The 13,189-nt window shown below is 49.7% G+C and overlaps 1 protein-coding gene across 3 annotated transcripts in view; it reads right to left on the bottom strand.

Annotated features, from left to right (window-relative positions):
- Window positions 1-9,641, bottom strand: part of Camk1d (calcium/calmodulin dependent protein kinase ID) — a 390,665-nt gene extending 381,024 nt beyond the window's left edge. For 2 of the 3 annotated variants that reach the window (XM_034510042.2, XM_034510043.2), the window contains exon 1: window positions 9,219-9,451. In XM_034510042.2, coding sequence (XP_034365933.1) covers window positions 9,219-9,310 — 92 coding nt within the window. In that variant the 5' untranslated portion in view covers window positions 9,311-9,451. Of the gene's footprint in view, window positions 1-9,218 lie in introns of all 3 variants that reach the window. The other variant, XM_034510041.1, reaches the window with a different exon arrangement.
- Window positions 9,642-13,189: the final 3,548 nt, after the last annotated feature.

Below are 13,189 nucleotides of genomic sequence, written 5' to 3'. Positions count from 1 at the left end.
CTATTTGTGTCTGTGTGTGATATTAGTGCCAACTTGACAGGATCTAGAATCATGTTGCCTCTGGGGGAATTTCCTTTATTGCTTTAACTGGGGTAAGAAGACCTGCCTACAGTGGGTGTCACCATTCCCTAGACTTCATAGATGAGAAAGGAAACAGAGTAGCAGCACATATTTATTGTTCTCTGTTTCCAGCTGTGGATGTGGTTGTGGCCATCTGCTTCAAGTGCCTGATGCTTTGACTTCCCCACCATCACTGACTGTACAATGGAACTGAAGGGTGAAATTAACCCTTTCTCCATTGAGTTCCTTTTGTCAGGATAATGTTTTTTTCTCATCATCAGGAAAAGGAACTAAGATACAGTGCATGGCTACACATGAATGTTTGTATGTGTGAAGGCACACATATGCATGTGGGTAGATGTAAACATATGTGAACATATGTGTTGAGGCCAAAAGACAACCTCAGTGTCATTCCTTAGGTACCATCCACCCTATTTTTGAGGCAGGGTCTCTCCCTGGCCTAGAAACCATCAAGTAAACTAAGATAGCAGGCCAGAATGACCCAGGAATGCACCTGTCTCTTCCTCCCCAGTACTGGGATTAAAAACACATGTGGAATTACAAGCCCAGAAATTTTTGGTGAGTTCTGGGCTTCTAACTAAGGTAGTCCCAAATGAGCCATCTCAACCCCAAAGATTATAAACTATGCAATTCTGTGGTGGAATGACATTTTTAGGTACCTGACTTCACTCATCAAATCAAATACTATTCTCCGAGCTGGGGATACAGCTCATGCACAAGACCTTAAAGATTCCACTTGAAGTACCACAGGGGGAAAAAGTGTTTATTTATGTGTACACATACATGTATGTATTACTTGCATTAAGACACAAAGCGGAAGCAAACAGCTCCCCTACAGGAACAGCATACTAATGTTGAGAAAACTCCTTTGCAGCACAAAGGCTGTAGTGTGTCTCTGAGAAGACTCTTGCACCCGCTGATGTAGACAGAGTTTTTAAACTCAGCCCAGGAAACAGGAAGAGAGGCAGAGAGGCAAATCTGGTTAGCCAGCCAGAGGAAGGGATGTTAACAAAGTAGGTCACTCCCGCTCACGCTCACGGACTGGCCTGGAGAAGGCTTTCAAGCTGAGTCTTTTGGTTAATGCTAGCACTATATGGTTTAATCACCTCCTGCTGGAAAAAAAAAAAAAAAACTGTGAATGGTCCAGTACAGTCTCCAGATCTACAAATAGCCTCTGAGGAGCAGGAACTGAGAGATAGCTGCCATTCACTGAGCCCCAACTCACACGTTGTTCTTGGTGGTTTCTCTCCACCCTTCACTTCATCTTCATTGCTACCCTCCTATCGGGTCCCTCATTACCTGGTTTGATGGAGGAAGCCAGAGGGCTCAGAATGGTCAAGTAAGACCAAAAGCCACACAGCTAGGAAACAATGAAGCCTGTCAGAACTTGCACTCACTCCCAGACAATCTCTAAACCATGTTCATAGCTGCTCAGTGTACCTTGAAGAACAATTAGCAGGTGTTCTTCTTTGGCTGAATGAAAGCGCTTGTCTGTGGTTGCTTAAACTAATTTTCTAGAAGGTTAAATACACATTCTGCATATTTGCAACAAGAATGTCTAAAAATTAGTTTCCAGCAGATACTAGCATGCTCTTCCCACTGGTCCTAGCCTGGATGAATCTTAGATAGCCAGCCTCAGGGGCTGAAAGAAGGTCTGGTAAATCACAGTTCCTGTTTACCCTACCCCAGTTATGTGGCAGGCACCACCTAGATGTCATTGAACCCCCTACAACAATCCAGGAGGTGGTAACTTCTATCTCCACCTAGACCCAGAAGGATTAAGGAAATACCTAGTGTCTCAGAGCCACCAACAGCGGTGCTGATGTGAACTTCCCAGTTCATTTTTATTGCCTCCCCTTCCCAGACTCAGCAAATAAACTACCTTAAACACTTGTCCCCAAGATTCAGTGTTAATCAAGAATAGAATCTGTAGGGCTGCAGAGAGAGCTGGGAACGTGTTGGACCTGCGTTAGATTCCCAGAACCCGCATTAAAAGGCCAGGTATGGTAGCACACATTTGTAATCCCAATGCTTTCGAAGCAGAAAACTAGGCAGCTCCTGGGCCAGACGAACCAGCCTCCCTAGTGAGTTCCAACCCGGTGATGACAAGCTCTGTCTCTTAAACCAGCTAGTCAGACAACACCTGAAGAACTATACCCTAGCATGACCTCTGACCTACACACACACACACACACACACACACACACACACGGGAAGTTTATTTTGGTCCCAGTGAAACACACAGCATCATAGCACAGAGCTAAAATCATGGGATCAATGTGGTCCTGCCACAGAATGAACTTGCCCAACTAGGGCACACATTTGGAGGTTATTCTTGCTCGGATTAAAGGCTGAATGATGAACTTTGTATACACTGTATATACATTGTATATACATTATATAATAAACTTTCGTGTATATACTTTGTATACATTGTATATACATTGTATAATAAACCTTCTTTAAAAATCAAATAGGATCTAGTCAAAACTGAGCCAAAAGTAGTAGTACACAGAAAGTCATAAGGGCATAACTGTCATGGGCTGAGAAAAAAAATAGTGTTGGCATCTCTCCCAGAGTCCACAGGTCCTCCTGCTTTAACTACATAAGCACTGAATTCGCCATATTGAGTCAGAAAAGAAACCTGGTCAGATGATTATGCCATCAGGCTTGTGTTAGCCACCTATCAGAAATCCTTTCACTAACTAAAAGGATGTGAACATAGTGGCCTTTGGATTCCCAGCTTGTCCCTGTGAAACTGGAGATGCTGTGAGAACCCAGGCATGAGGTCCAGTAGCCTGACAGCCTCTGGCAAGATGACCGATAATATGACAATTCCCTACTGATCTACCACCTAAGCCTTCGGAGAGGGGAGAGGAAGAAAAGAGGGAGGAGAGAGATTGGAGGGGATTTAGGAGATTTATCTGGGGAAAGGAAAGATTAGAGGGATTTATGGAGACCCAGCCAAAGGAAAAGCTCAACAAGTTAACCCCTAAAGTCCTCCCCTGAGAGTGCACGGATGTCCACCTGAGACCAGCCAAACACAATTACTGTGTGCTCAGTTGACAAGCTTAAACCACAAAGTGAGACTAGAGACCCAACCCTCATTAGACCCTCTGGGAAGAAGCTCTAGCCCAGAATTCAATTCCCAGATCCCACTAAGCTAGAGCACGAGACCACCAGGGCCAGTAAGCCACAGTTACTCCCCTATCCTGCAGCACTGTCTGCACACTCCTGGGGCACAGTGGGAGATTCTTAACCAGCCTCTCCCTCTGCTTTTGCTCCCTGGCCTGAAAGTCAGTGTTCATCACCACAAAGCCAGGAGTTTCTCCTCTGCTCAAGGCCAGTCCATGTTCCCTGGAGCAAAAGCTAAAGTCATGCACAAGTCATCTCATTTCTTCTACCCTTCCTCTTCCCCTCTGATCTCTCTCTCCACGCCTTAGCTCGACTGAGACCCTCACAGCTTTACTCTGTCATCTCTTTTCAATTTGTCTAGAATACAGAAGGTACTCCAAAAATAACCTTAGATGTCTAAACCAAATTGATATCATACCTCCAAACAGACTGAGGGCTCCCAACTAACAGCAAATACTGCAGCCAGGTAAGCCACCCAGAGAGACGTGCCTCCTCCCTTTGCAGTCTTTAGATGCTCTACACAGATGCTAAGGATCTGGCTGAACTCAGAAGCAATAGTGTAACCAGCAGTGCAACTATGCAAACTGAACCAAGTAGCCTTGCATTCTTTATATGCAAGGAAACCGCCCACCCAGCCCCCACTCCCACAAGAGAGAGAGAGAGAGAGAGAGAGAGAGAGAGAGAGAGAGAGAGATCCCATCTAGGATTTCAGACAACTCACTTTTGGCCTCAACAGGTGTGTTTAGTGTGTGTTTCAGCAGTGTGTGGGTGGGACAGGTGGGAAAGATGGTTCCTGCCCCCCTGAAATTTTTATTTATTCACCATCTAAATCAGCACCCAACAGGCACTTGATTAATGAGACAGATCCATTGCCACTCCCTCTATTCGGGATAAGCAGCTGGTCTGGGCCATTTCATTCACTGCTTGAATGGTCATAAAAATACCCCTCCATAGCCCTCAAGCCTGGTGATGCATGCCTTTCATCTCAGCACCTAAGAGGCTGACAGATCTCTGTGAGTTTGAGGCCAGCCTGGTATACAACTTGAGTCCAGGACAGCCAAAGATGTTGCACAAAGAAAACCTGTCTTACAAAGGAAAATAAGTCCCTCTACAGGGTTAGAGAGATGGTGTGGGGTTGGTACAGATCTTGATACACAAGCCTGAGGACCTGTGTTTGATCCCCAGCATCCAGGGAAAAGCTGGGTTTTATGTTGAATTATAACACCATGCATGTAGAGACAGCCAAATGTGATGGCTGTCTACACACCTACATGTGATGTACATATATACATGCACCTACATACAGAGACACATAAATAGGGACATGCGAGCGCGGGCATGTACACACACACACACACACACACACACACATGCATACACCAGCAAAGATGCCTCGAACAGCCTAGAGAGACAGCCAAATATCTGGGCTCCCTGGCCAGCTAACCTAGCTAATAGGTAAACTCCAAGCCAATGAAAAACCCTGTAATAAAAAACCCTGTCTTAAAAACCAGGATTCAAGGTTTACCTCCAAATGCATGCACAACATGTGCTCACTCACCTGCAAGCACGTTCACGCGTGCGTGCGCACACGCACACACACACAAACACACACACTTAAATAGAAATGAGGTGCACCTAGTCACACAAGGTAAACTCCGAGGAGCAACAATTAGAAATGCCTTCCAGATACAAGTGAACCACAAAATAGTGGGTTGTCAGGGCATTTGAAAACCTTCCCTACTGTTCTCTGAATGGTAGATGTGAAGCTTCCAGGTTTTTTTTTTTTTTTTTTTTTTTTCAGAAGGAGCTAACGGATATCTGTGTGGCTGGGGAGAGGGTTCAGTCAGGAAAGTGCTTGCCTTGCAAACACCAGGGGCTGGGTCCAATTCCCAGAACCCACACTTTAAAAAATTTAAATAATAAAAATAAAATTCTAAGCATGGTAGCATGCACTTGTAAGCCAGCTAGAGAAGCAGAGGCAACCCATAGGCTGGTCCCTAGGGCTTGCTGCCCAGACATCCTAGCCTACTTAGTGAGTTGCAAGCCAATGGGAGACCCTCTCTCAAAGGGGAGGGTGTTGGGCCCTGAGAAAAAACAGCCAAGATTGTTCTCTGGCCTACACACCTACATGTGATGTACATATATACATGCACCTACATACAGAGACACATAAACAGGGACACGCGAGCGTAGGGACACACGAGCGTAGGGACACACACACACACACACACACACCAGCAAAGATGCCTCTAACAGCCTAGCAAATGCGCCAACAGAAATGTTTACCATTCCTAACTTGCTGTTACACAACATTTATTTGCTCTCACTGTGTGCCAAGGATCTGAAAACATGTTGTTGATTAATAAACAGTAATTAAGTCTCACCACCTCGGTCAGAGATATGGTTAGGTTCTGGGATCCCCCTTTGCAGGATACTAAAATGAAGCACAGTGGTTGAATGTATTTCCTGGGGCCTGACTTGAAGGTGCCTTAGACACACCCATGTCTGCTCCTGACCCCCCTCAATTTCTTCTTCAATCCTCTTGATCTAGTCATCTCTCCCTGGGCCCCTATTCAGTAAGGACCCCCTAAGCACACTGACAAAATGGCTTAACCCTCTGCTTCTAACATTAAACCTTCTAGACTGTAAAAAACTGGATAAGATTGCCAAATACAAGATTACAAACCCTGGCAACTGAATCATCCTCTAGGATTGTGTTTGTTTGTTGACTTTTTTTTTTTTTTTTTTTTTTTTTTAAGAAGCACAAGTTTCTGGCAAGGGTTTTCTGCCTTAGGGTCTTAAAGGTGTTTGGTGAAGGTGTAGGGACCGGGGTACTGGAGCTATTGGGCAGAGTCCAGTTATTATTGTCAACACCTCTAGTTCCTACTAGACGTCATTATAAATAAAAGTCCAGATTTAAAACCCACACAGAAGGAACAGAAAGTAACATCTACAGTAAGATTCAGACAGAGATCACTAGACTTGGCCCAGGGTGAGCCAGATATTCTCAACTTGGAACCACTTCTAGCAAAGACAGGAAATGGTACACTGGCAATAATCCAAGAACTCTGACATCTTTGCACATTTAGATAGCAGGTTGTTCCTAATTGTGGCTTGTGTGCACCCTTGTTAAAACTGGCTTTCCATATACTAACATGCTTTTTTAGATTGTTTGCAGTCCTGACATGTAACCCAGGCCTCACTTAGTAGGTAGGCAAGCATATACCACTTGGCTATATCCCCTACTCTCATGTTAAATGATCAGTTTTAGACTCTAAAGTAGCTCAGCGGCATTGAGGATCGTGAAGGCCTGTTCACTCTGGAACTGGAAAGATGTCTGGGTCCGTCTGCCACACGAGCATGAGGAACTGAATTTGTATTCCCATCACCCACATAAAAGCTGGCCATGGCAGTGCTCGTCTGTAATCCAAGCACAGTTGAATCCCTGAAGCTCCTCAGCCAGTGTTCAGTGTGAGACCCCAATTCAAAAAGTAAGGCAGAGAGTGAAGGAGGGAGACAGGCAATGGTGACCTCTGACCTCTGACCTCCACATGCTCTCACACACGTGCACACTCATGCCTCCTCTGCCTAGCTCTATTATCTCTCCATCACTTAGTCCTTAGCTTGTTAGCTCATAGCCCCTCTGTCGCCCCATTCCTCAGCTGAAAACTACGGGTAACACTGCTGTCATAAATTGAGTGTGTCAGTTAGATGGATTAATTATACACAAGGAACATAGAATAAATGTTTAGTGCTTTGTATACCTTTAAGAATGCCACCATAGGCCGAGCAGTGATGGTGCACTCCTTTAGTCCTAACACCTGGGAGCCAGAGGCAGGTGGATGGATCTCTTGTGAGTTCAAGGCCAGCCTGGTCTACAAAGCTAGCTCCAGAACAGCCACAGCTGTTACACAGAAAAACCATCTTGGGATGGCGGGGGTGGGGGGTGGGGGGGTGGGGGGGGAAGAATGCCCCCATAATTGTCAATATTATTGTGTCATTCAACACTTTTTATCTTATCATTTTATTTCTAGTACCATCCTAGGTACCCTGCCAGCACTACACCAGGGTGTTTCTGAATTCTTTTCAGACAAATGGTTCCCTAGAAGGGAACACAGCTCAAGCCCATGAAGCTGTTCCACCTGAGCGCAGGTCAGCATGAAGGCAAAGTTCCATTCTTTCCGGAAATGGAAGCCTCTCCAGTCAACCCAAACAGCATGTTTCACAGCACAATCTGCTTAAAGCCAGCTCCCTGAGTTCAGCAGCCTGCTCACTGCAGAGGTGCAGGTATGGCGCTGGGGCTTCACCAGAGAAGAAAGCCTATGAAGAGATTGTATCCCCCTGCCTTAAGGCTGCAGGTGAAGAGGCCCTTCAGGCAGGCCAAAGACACATAAGGAGTTCACACCTGAGGGAACCCTCAATCCTCAGTCTCCCGGACCCTCACCTGCAGCCATATGCCAGGTCCCTGGTTGACAAGCAAAAGGTACATTTCTGGTTTCCTGTTAACTTGTGCATCTCAGATGCACAACCTCAACCCTCAATGATACATTTTAAAAGTTTGGGCCAGAAGTAACCTCTTAGCCAGGACACACACACACACACACACACACAGAAAAGCTAAGAGCCTTCTTGTTTTATTTTCACAAAGACAGCAAGTAGTAGGCGCACAGAGATGCCTTCCCTGGTACCCAGCAATCACAGCTGGGTGACCCTGTTGAGAGCTCAACCCACTGCACAGGACTGTCCCAGGAATCTGGGAGAACAGTTGAGAAAGCCACCCTCCAACTTCTCTCTGGGAGACCCACTGCAGATGGGGTGACAGAGGGGAGGAGGGAAATAATTACCAATATTTAGCTGTGGGACTCTGCACTTAGAGCAGGCCTGAAAATTGGGGTCCTGGAAAAGCAAAGCAAGCTCAGAAATAAGAAGGTTGAGAGGGCAGGAGGAAAGAAAAGCACCCAGCAACACAGATAAGCCCGGGAATCACCTTCTCTCTTTCTCCGTGTCATCAACACACACACACCCTCCCTCCCAAAACCCCAGCAAAACTCTCATTTCACACAGCACGTGTGAGAATGTATCTTCATGGACAGATACTGATCAAAACCAGAAACTGATCAAGACGGGGAAGAAAATAACTTCAACTTCAGACTCATTCAGCAGCAGCGCCGAATTCTTTCACAGCCCCTGTACCTATCTGAGGCGCTTCAAAACAAAACAAAACCAAACTCATGCGCAGGAAGGGGACTGCAGCTGTACTGAGTGGCACATGTTCAGAGCTCTGATGACACACACTTTTGATTATTTCTGCTTTCTTGAGATATAATCATCAAGCTTGAGCCACAGAGAGAACCGCCCCTAAAGACTCACTGACCCTCCTCCCACCGGGACATGCATCCCAGCGCGTGCAGCTGACCCTACGTGAAATGTACACACAGATGAAGCTCTGCCCACATGTCACTCTGAATACTGCGAAATTCTTCCCTCCCATCATCCTGAGGCCATTCAAAGTCTTGCCTACACCTAGTACGTGCATATGTCAATTCCATAGGAGTATATGATGTAAGGGTAGGACCAAAAGCTGAATTTCCTCGTGACCACTTTCGTCGACCCAGTGCGCCCATACACACGATGAGTAAGTGCACACAGCCAGCGATCAGCGAGATCCACCATGCTCAGCCCACAGTCACGCGTGGGGAGAAAATCGGTGGAGGGCGGTGGTGGCAAGGGAAATGGAAAGTCGCCCGCCCGCGTGGGTTGTTCTCTGCGCGCCCTGCGCTCCCCTCCCCCGCCCAGGAGAGGTGTCAGCCGTGGGCGCAGACCCACGCGGTGGACTCGCGGAGGGTCTCCATAAGAGCGGACTATGGGACAATGAGGACGCATCGACCGGCCAATTTCTGCCGCGGTGACGGTGGCGACGGTAGCAGCAGGAGCCGCCGCCGCCGATGCAGCTGCCGCCACCGATGCCACTTCCACCCGCTGGTTCCCCAGCACCCACTTACGTTCCGAGGGTCTCCTTGAACTCGAAGATCTTCTTGATGTCTTCCGCTTGCTTTTTCCAGGAGGAGCTGCTCTCGCCATTCTCCCGGGCCATGGCAGACTAGTACTGTAGGGCGGCCGGGGGTTGCGCTGGGGAAGGGGCGCCGGAGGCGCGGCGCGGGCGCCCGGGGATGCCGGGCGCGGGGATGCGGAGCAGGAGGATGCGGAGCGCAGGGAGGCTCGGGCTGCCGCAGAGCTTCCTCTTCGGCAGTTTCCTCTTTCGCCTTGGCTGCTGCCGCCGCGGTCCCTCCCTGGCTCTAATTTCTACTGCTCTCCGGCACAGACTTCCTGCCTCTGCCGCCGCCTGCCAGCCTCACTTTCTGCTACTTTCTTGCCTGGCTCCTGCTCCCTCCCCGTCGCCCGCCCCACTCCCCCAGCCCGCCTCCTCCCGCGGGCTCCCCGCCCTCCCAGTGCACCCGGCAGCCTCCCCGCCTCCCGCGAGGCGGCCTTCGGGGATGTCCCGCTCCCCCACCCCTCCCCAGGAGCGCGGTGCCTTGGGCGCTGGGGTGCAGCACTTGACCACGGAGCCACGCACGCTCCCGGGCCGTCCGCGCACCCTGGGTCCCCCGGCGAGGGCGGGTGGGAGAACCCAGCAGGTGCAGGGCGCTGGAACGCGCGGGGGAGCCCTAGCCTTTAGGGAGCTTTATTATGAAGTCAAGGCTGGGGGCGCCCGGGCTTTCCCTTTTCGAGCAGGAGGGGGCGCCTCTGCTTGGCGCTCGGAAGCTCTCGGCAAGGTGGGGTTGCGCGGCTCACGGATTCGGGGCGCCCAGGGCGGGGCGCCTTCGCACACCCAAGAGCTGGTGACCCAAGCCTGCTGTGCAGGAGGGCGGGCGGGGGCTTGTTGTCAAGGCAATGGGCGGCGGCCTGGATGGAGCCATCAGCGGGCGGGCGTTGACTCCTGGCCCCAGCTTTACCCCAGCAGGCGCTCCTGGAGCTGGTCAGGCTCCTCTCGACTCGGCTGCTGGAGCTAATTCGCATTGCACCAAAATCGGCTTCACGTCAATTTTGGAGCGGCTAAAAGGGAACCTCGCAGTGTACCGGACAGGCCCGCCCGAGGCGGGCTAATCACCGCCTGGTGGTCCCTTTGGAAACAAAACTCCTGGGGTTATTTGGCTGCCAAGTGAGGGGTGGATGCGGGACGTAGTGGCTGGCCTGGCCCGAGACTGGAGTGACTGGACTGACTAGTGTTTGAACCCTTCTGATTTGCGCTTTCTCTCTTTGCTCCTGATGCTCTAAGGCTGTGGCCAAAGATTCTGTGGAAAGGTAACGTCAGGTCCGTACCGTCTACCCCCACCAGCATGCCCGGCAAGTGGCAGGTGGTTTACTTAGAAGGTTAAGGTAGAGACAGAGAAACAATTTCCTCAGGCCTCTGGTCTCTAGAGTGAACTTTGACCTGCCCACTCGCTTCAGGTATTCGTTCACCTGTTAGAGGACAGCAGGCAGGGTTTCCAGTTGGTCCTTTGGTCCAACTGGCAGGAATTACCTCTTGATGGGAAATTTTAAGTTTTCTTTGTAGCAAGACTTCCTCTCCTTTAGGGCTGCTCTGCTGAATTGAGTAAACAGCCCTGTCTCTTGACTGGGGACACCTGTCCCATTTTCCCAGGACTGTTCCAATTTGAGAGGGGGGAGGAGGAGGTGTGAATCTGCTTTCAGAAAAAGAAATCTCCCCCCCCCCCCCCAGCACCTCCCTGTTGGTTCTGACTGGCCAGAGGCTCTGCCTTGGAGCCCTTTGGAGACCCCCAAGGAGGTTAGAAGACAAACCCATCTATCTCTGGATTCTCAGTGCTGTTTTTCCATCTTTCTTTGACCCTCAGTCCTAAGCTCTTGAAGCTGAGAACAGCAGAGAAGAGGGTTATAACTATTGGCTGTTTAGGAGTGTGACAACCGAGTCGTATGGTCATCATGTTAAGTGTACTTTCACTGGCCTGTGGGACACACACACACACATGCTCACGGTGGTGGGGGTTGGGGAGAAACAGCCTATTGCTCCTAGGACCATAATGAAGAACAAAACATGAAATTAAATCAAGCACAAGACAAAATGATGCAATCGAGAGGCATGGTAAACACAAGATACAAGAGGCGTAATCTAGCAAACTGACTTTCAGTCAGGTTTCCTTTCATAAGCAGACCTTATGAAAACATATTCTAGAATTTAAAAATCCAACCCAGTAGTAAATAGATAAGGCAGTGAGAATCGTTGACCATCAAGCATGATCTACCTAGGGAATGATATCTATAGTGCTTCTAAGACACTGTAGGTCTGTTTACACCACCATCACCACAGACGCATGAGTAATGGGTCACACTGATGTCATGACTGGCTAAGAGGTCACTGGGCCATAGAAATTTTAGCTCCATTATAATCTTATGGGATTAACGTCAGAGTGCCATTATACCCACATGACTGTGCTTGCTGTTACAAACCCAGAAGAAAACCTACAAACCATATCTGTGTGTGATGGAGGGGGAGGGGAGAGAACTAAGGAACCTTTCTCAAAGATGGAGACATGCCCAAAGTCAAAAGCATACAGCAACCCCTCCAGTGAGAACTATATACACAGGCAAAAAAGCTATGGCATATAGACAAGCATAAGTCAACACAGGCAAGCCCACACTTTCCCATGCCCCTTCTGGGTTGTTTCCCCTCTCCCTCTCCCCTCTCCCCTCTCCCCTCTCCCCTCTCCCCTCTCCCCTCTCCCCTCTCCCCTCCCTCTCTCCCCTCTCCCCTCTCCCCTCTCCCCTCTCCCCTCTCCCCTCTCCCCTCTCCCCTCTCCCTCCCTCTCCCCTCTCCCCTCTCCCCTCTCCCCTCTCCCCTCTCCCCTCTCCCCTCCCCTCTCCCCTCTCCCCTCTCCCCTCTCCCCTCTCCCCTCTCCCCTCTCCCTCCCTCTCCCCTCTCCCCTCTCCCTCCCCCTCCCCTCTCCCCTCTCCCCTCTCCCCTCTCCCCTCTCCCCTCTCCCCTCTCCCCTCTCCTCTCTTTCCCCCTCTCCTCCTCCCCCTCTCATCCTCCCCCTCTCATCCTCCCCCATCTCCCTCCCCTGTCTCCCCTCTCTCTCCTCTCCCTCCCCTCCCCTCTCTTCCCCCCTCTCCTCCTCCCCCTCTCCTCCTCCCCCTCTCCTCCTCCCCCTCTCATCCTCCCCCCTCTCATCCTCCCCCCTCTCATCCTCCCCCCTCTCCCTCCCCAGTCTCCCCTCTCTTCCCTCTCTCCTCTCCCTCCCCTCCTCTCTCCCCTCTCTCCCTCTCTCTCCCCTCTCTCTCTCCCCCCTCTTTCTCCCCTCTCTCTTACCCCCTCTCTCTCTCTTCCCTCTCTCCCCTCCCTCTCTCCCCTCCCTCTCCTCTCTCTCCCCTCTCTCTCTCCCCTCTCTCTCCCCTCTCTCTCCCCTCTGTCTCCCCTCTCTCTCTCCTCTCTCTCTCCCCTCTCTTTCTCTTCTCTCTCTCTCCCCTCTCTTCCCTCTCTCCCCTCTCCCTCTCCCTCTCCCTCTCCCTCTTTTACTGTTTGATCAAAAACAGGCAATTTCACAGGGACAGTAAAAGTATAAGAAAAGCAGAGATAAGGACCTGGGAGATGGTTCAGTGGATAAAGTACTCACCTAGCACATGTGGGGACCAAAGTTTGAGCTCCTAAATCCAGGTGGGTTTCTGTTTGTATTGTTTTTTGCTTTCTTTTCAGTAATTAATAATAATAAACCAGCTGTGGTAACAAATACTTGTAATCCCAAGGCTAGGAAGGTGGAGATAAGAGGCTCCTAGAACATGGTGCCCAACCAAACATGCAGCCTAGCCTATCTGGTGCGTTCTAGGTCAGTAAGAGATCACTAAAAATAACTTTTAAAAAAATGAAGTGGATGTTCAATGGGAAATAAATGGGAGTGACAACTAAGGTTGTCCTTTATCCTACACATACACATACACACACACACACACACACACACAG

The sequence above is a fragment of the Arvicanthis niloticus genome, chromosome 8 (assembly GCF_011762505.2).
Source record: "Arvicanthis niloticus isolate mArvNil1 chromosome 8, mArvNil1.pat.X, whole genome shotgun sequence".
In the NCBI taxonomy this organism is placed as follows: Eukaryota; Metazoa; Chordata; class Mammalia; order Rodentia; family Muridae; genus Arvicanthis; species Arvicanthis niloticus.
The sequence above is the reverse complement of the archived record's forward strand: the minus strand, read 5'-3'. Positions and strand labels throughout refer to the sequence as shown.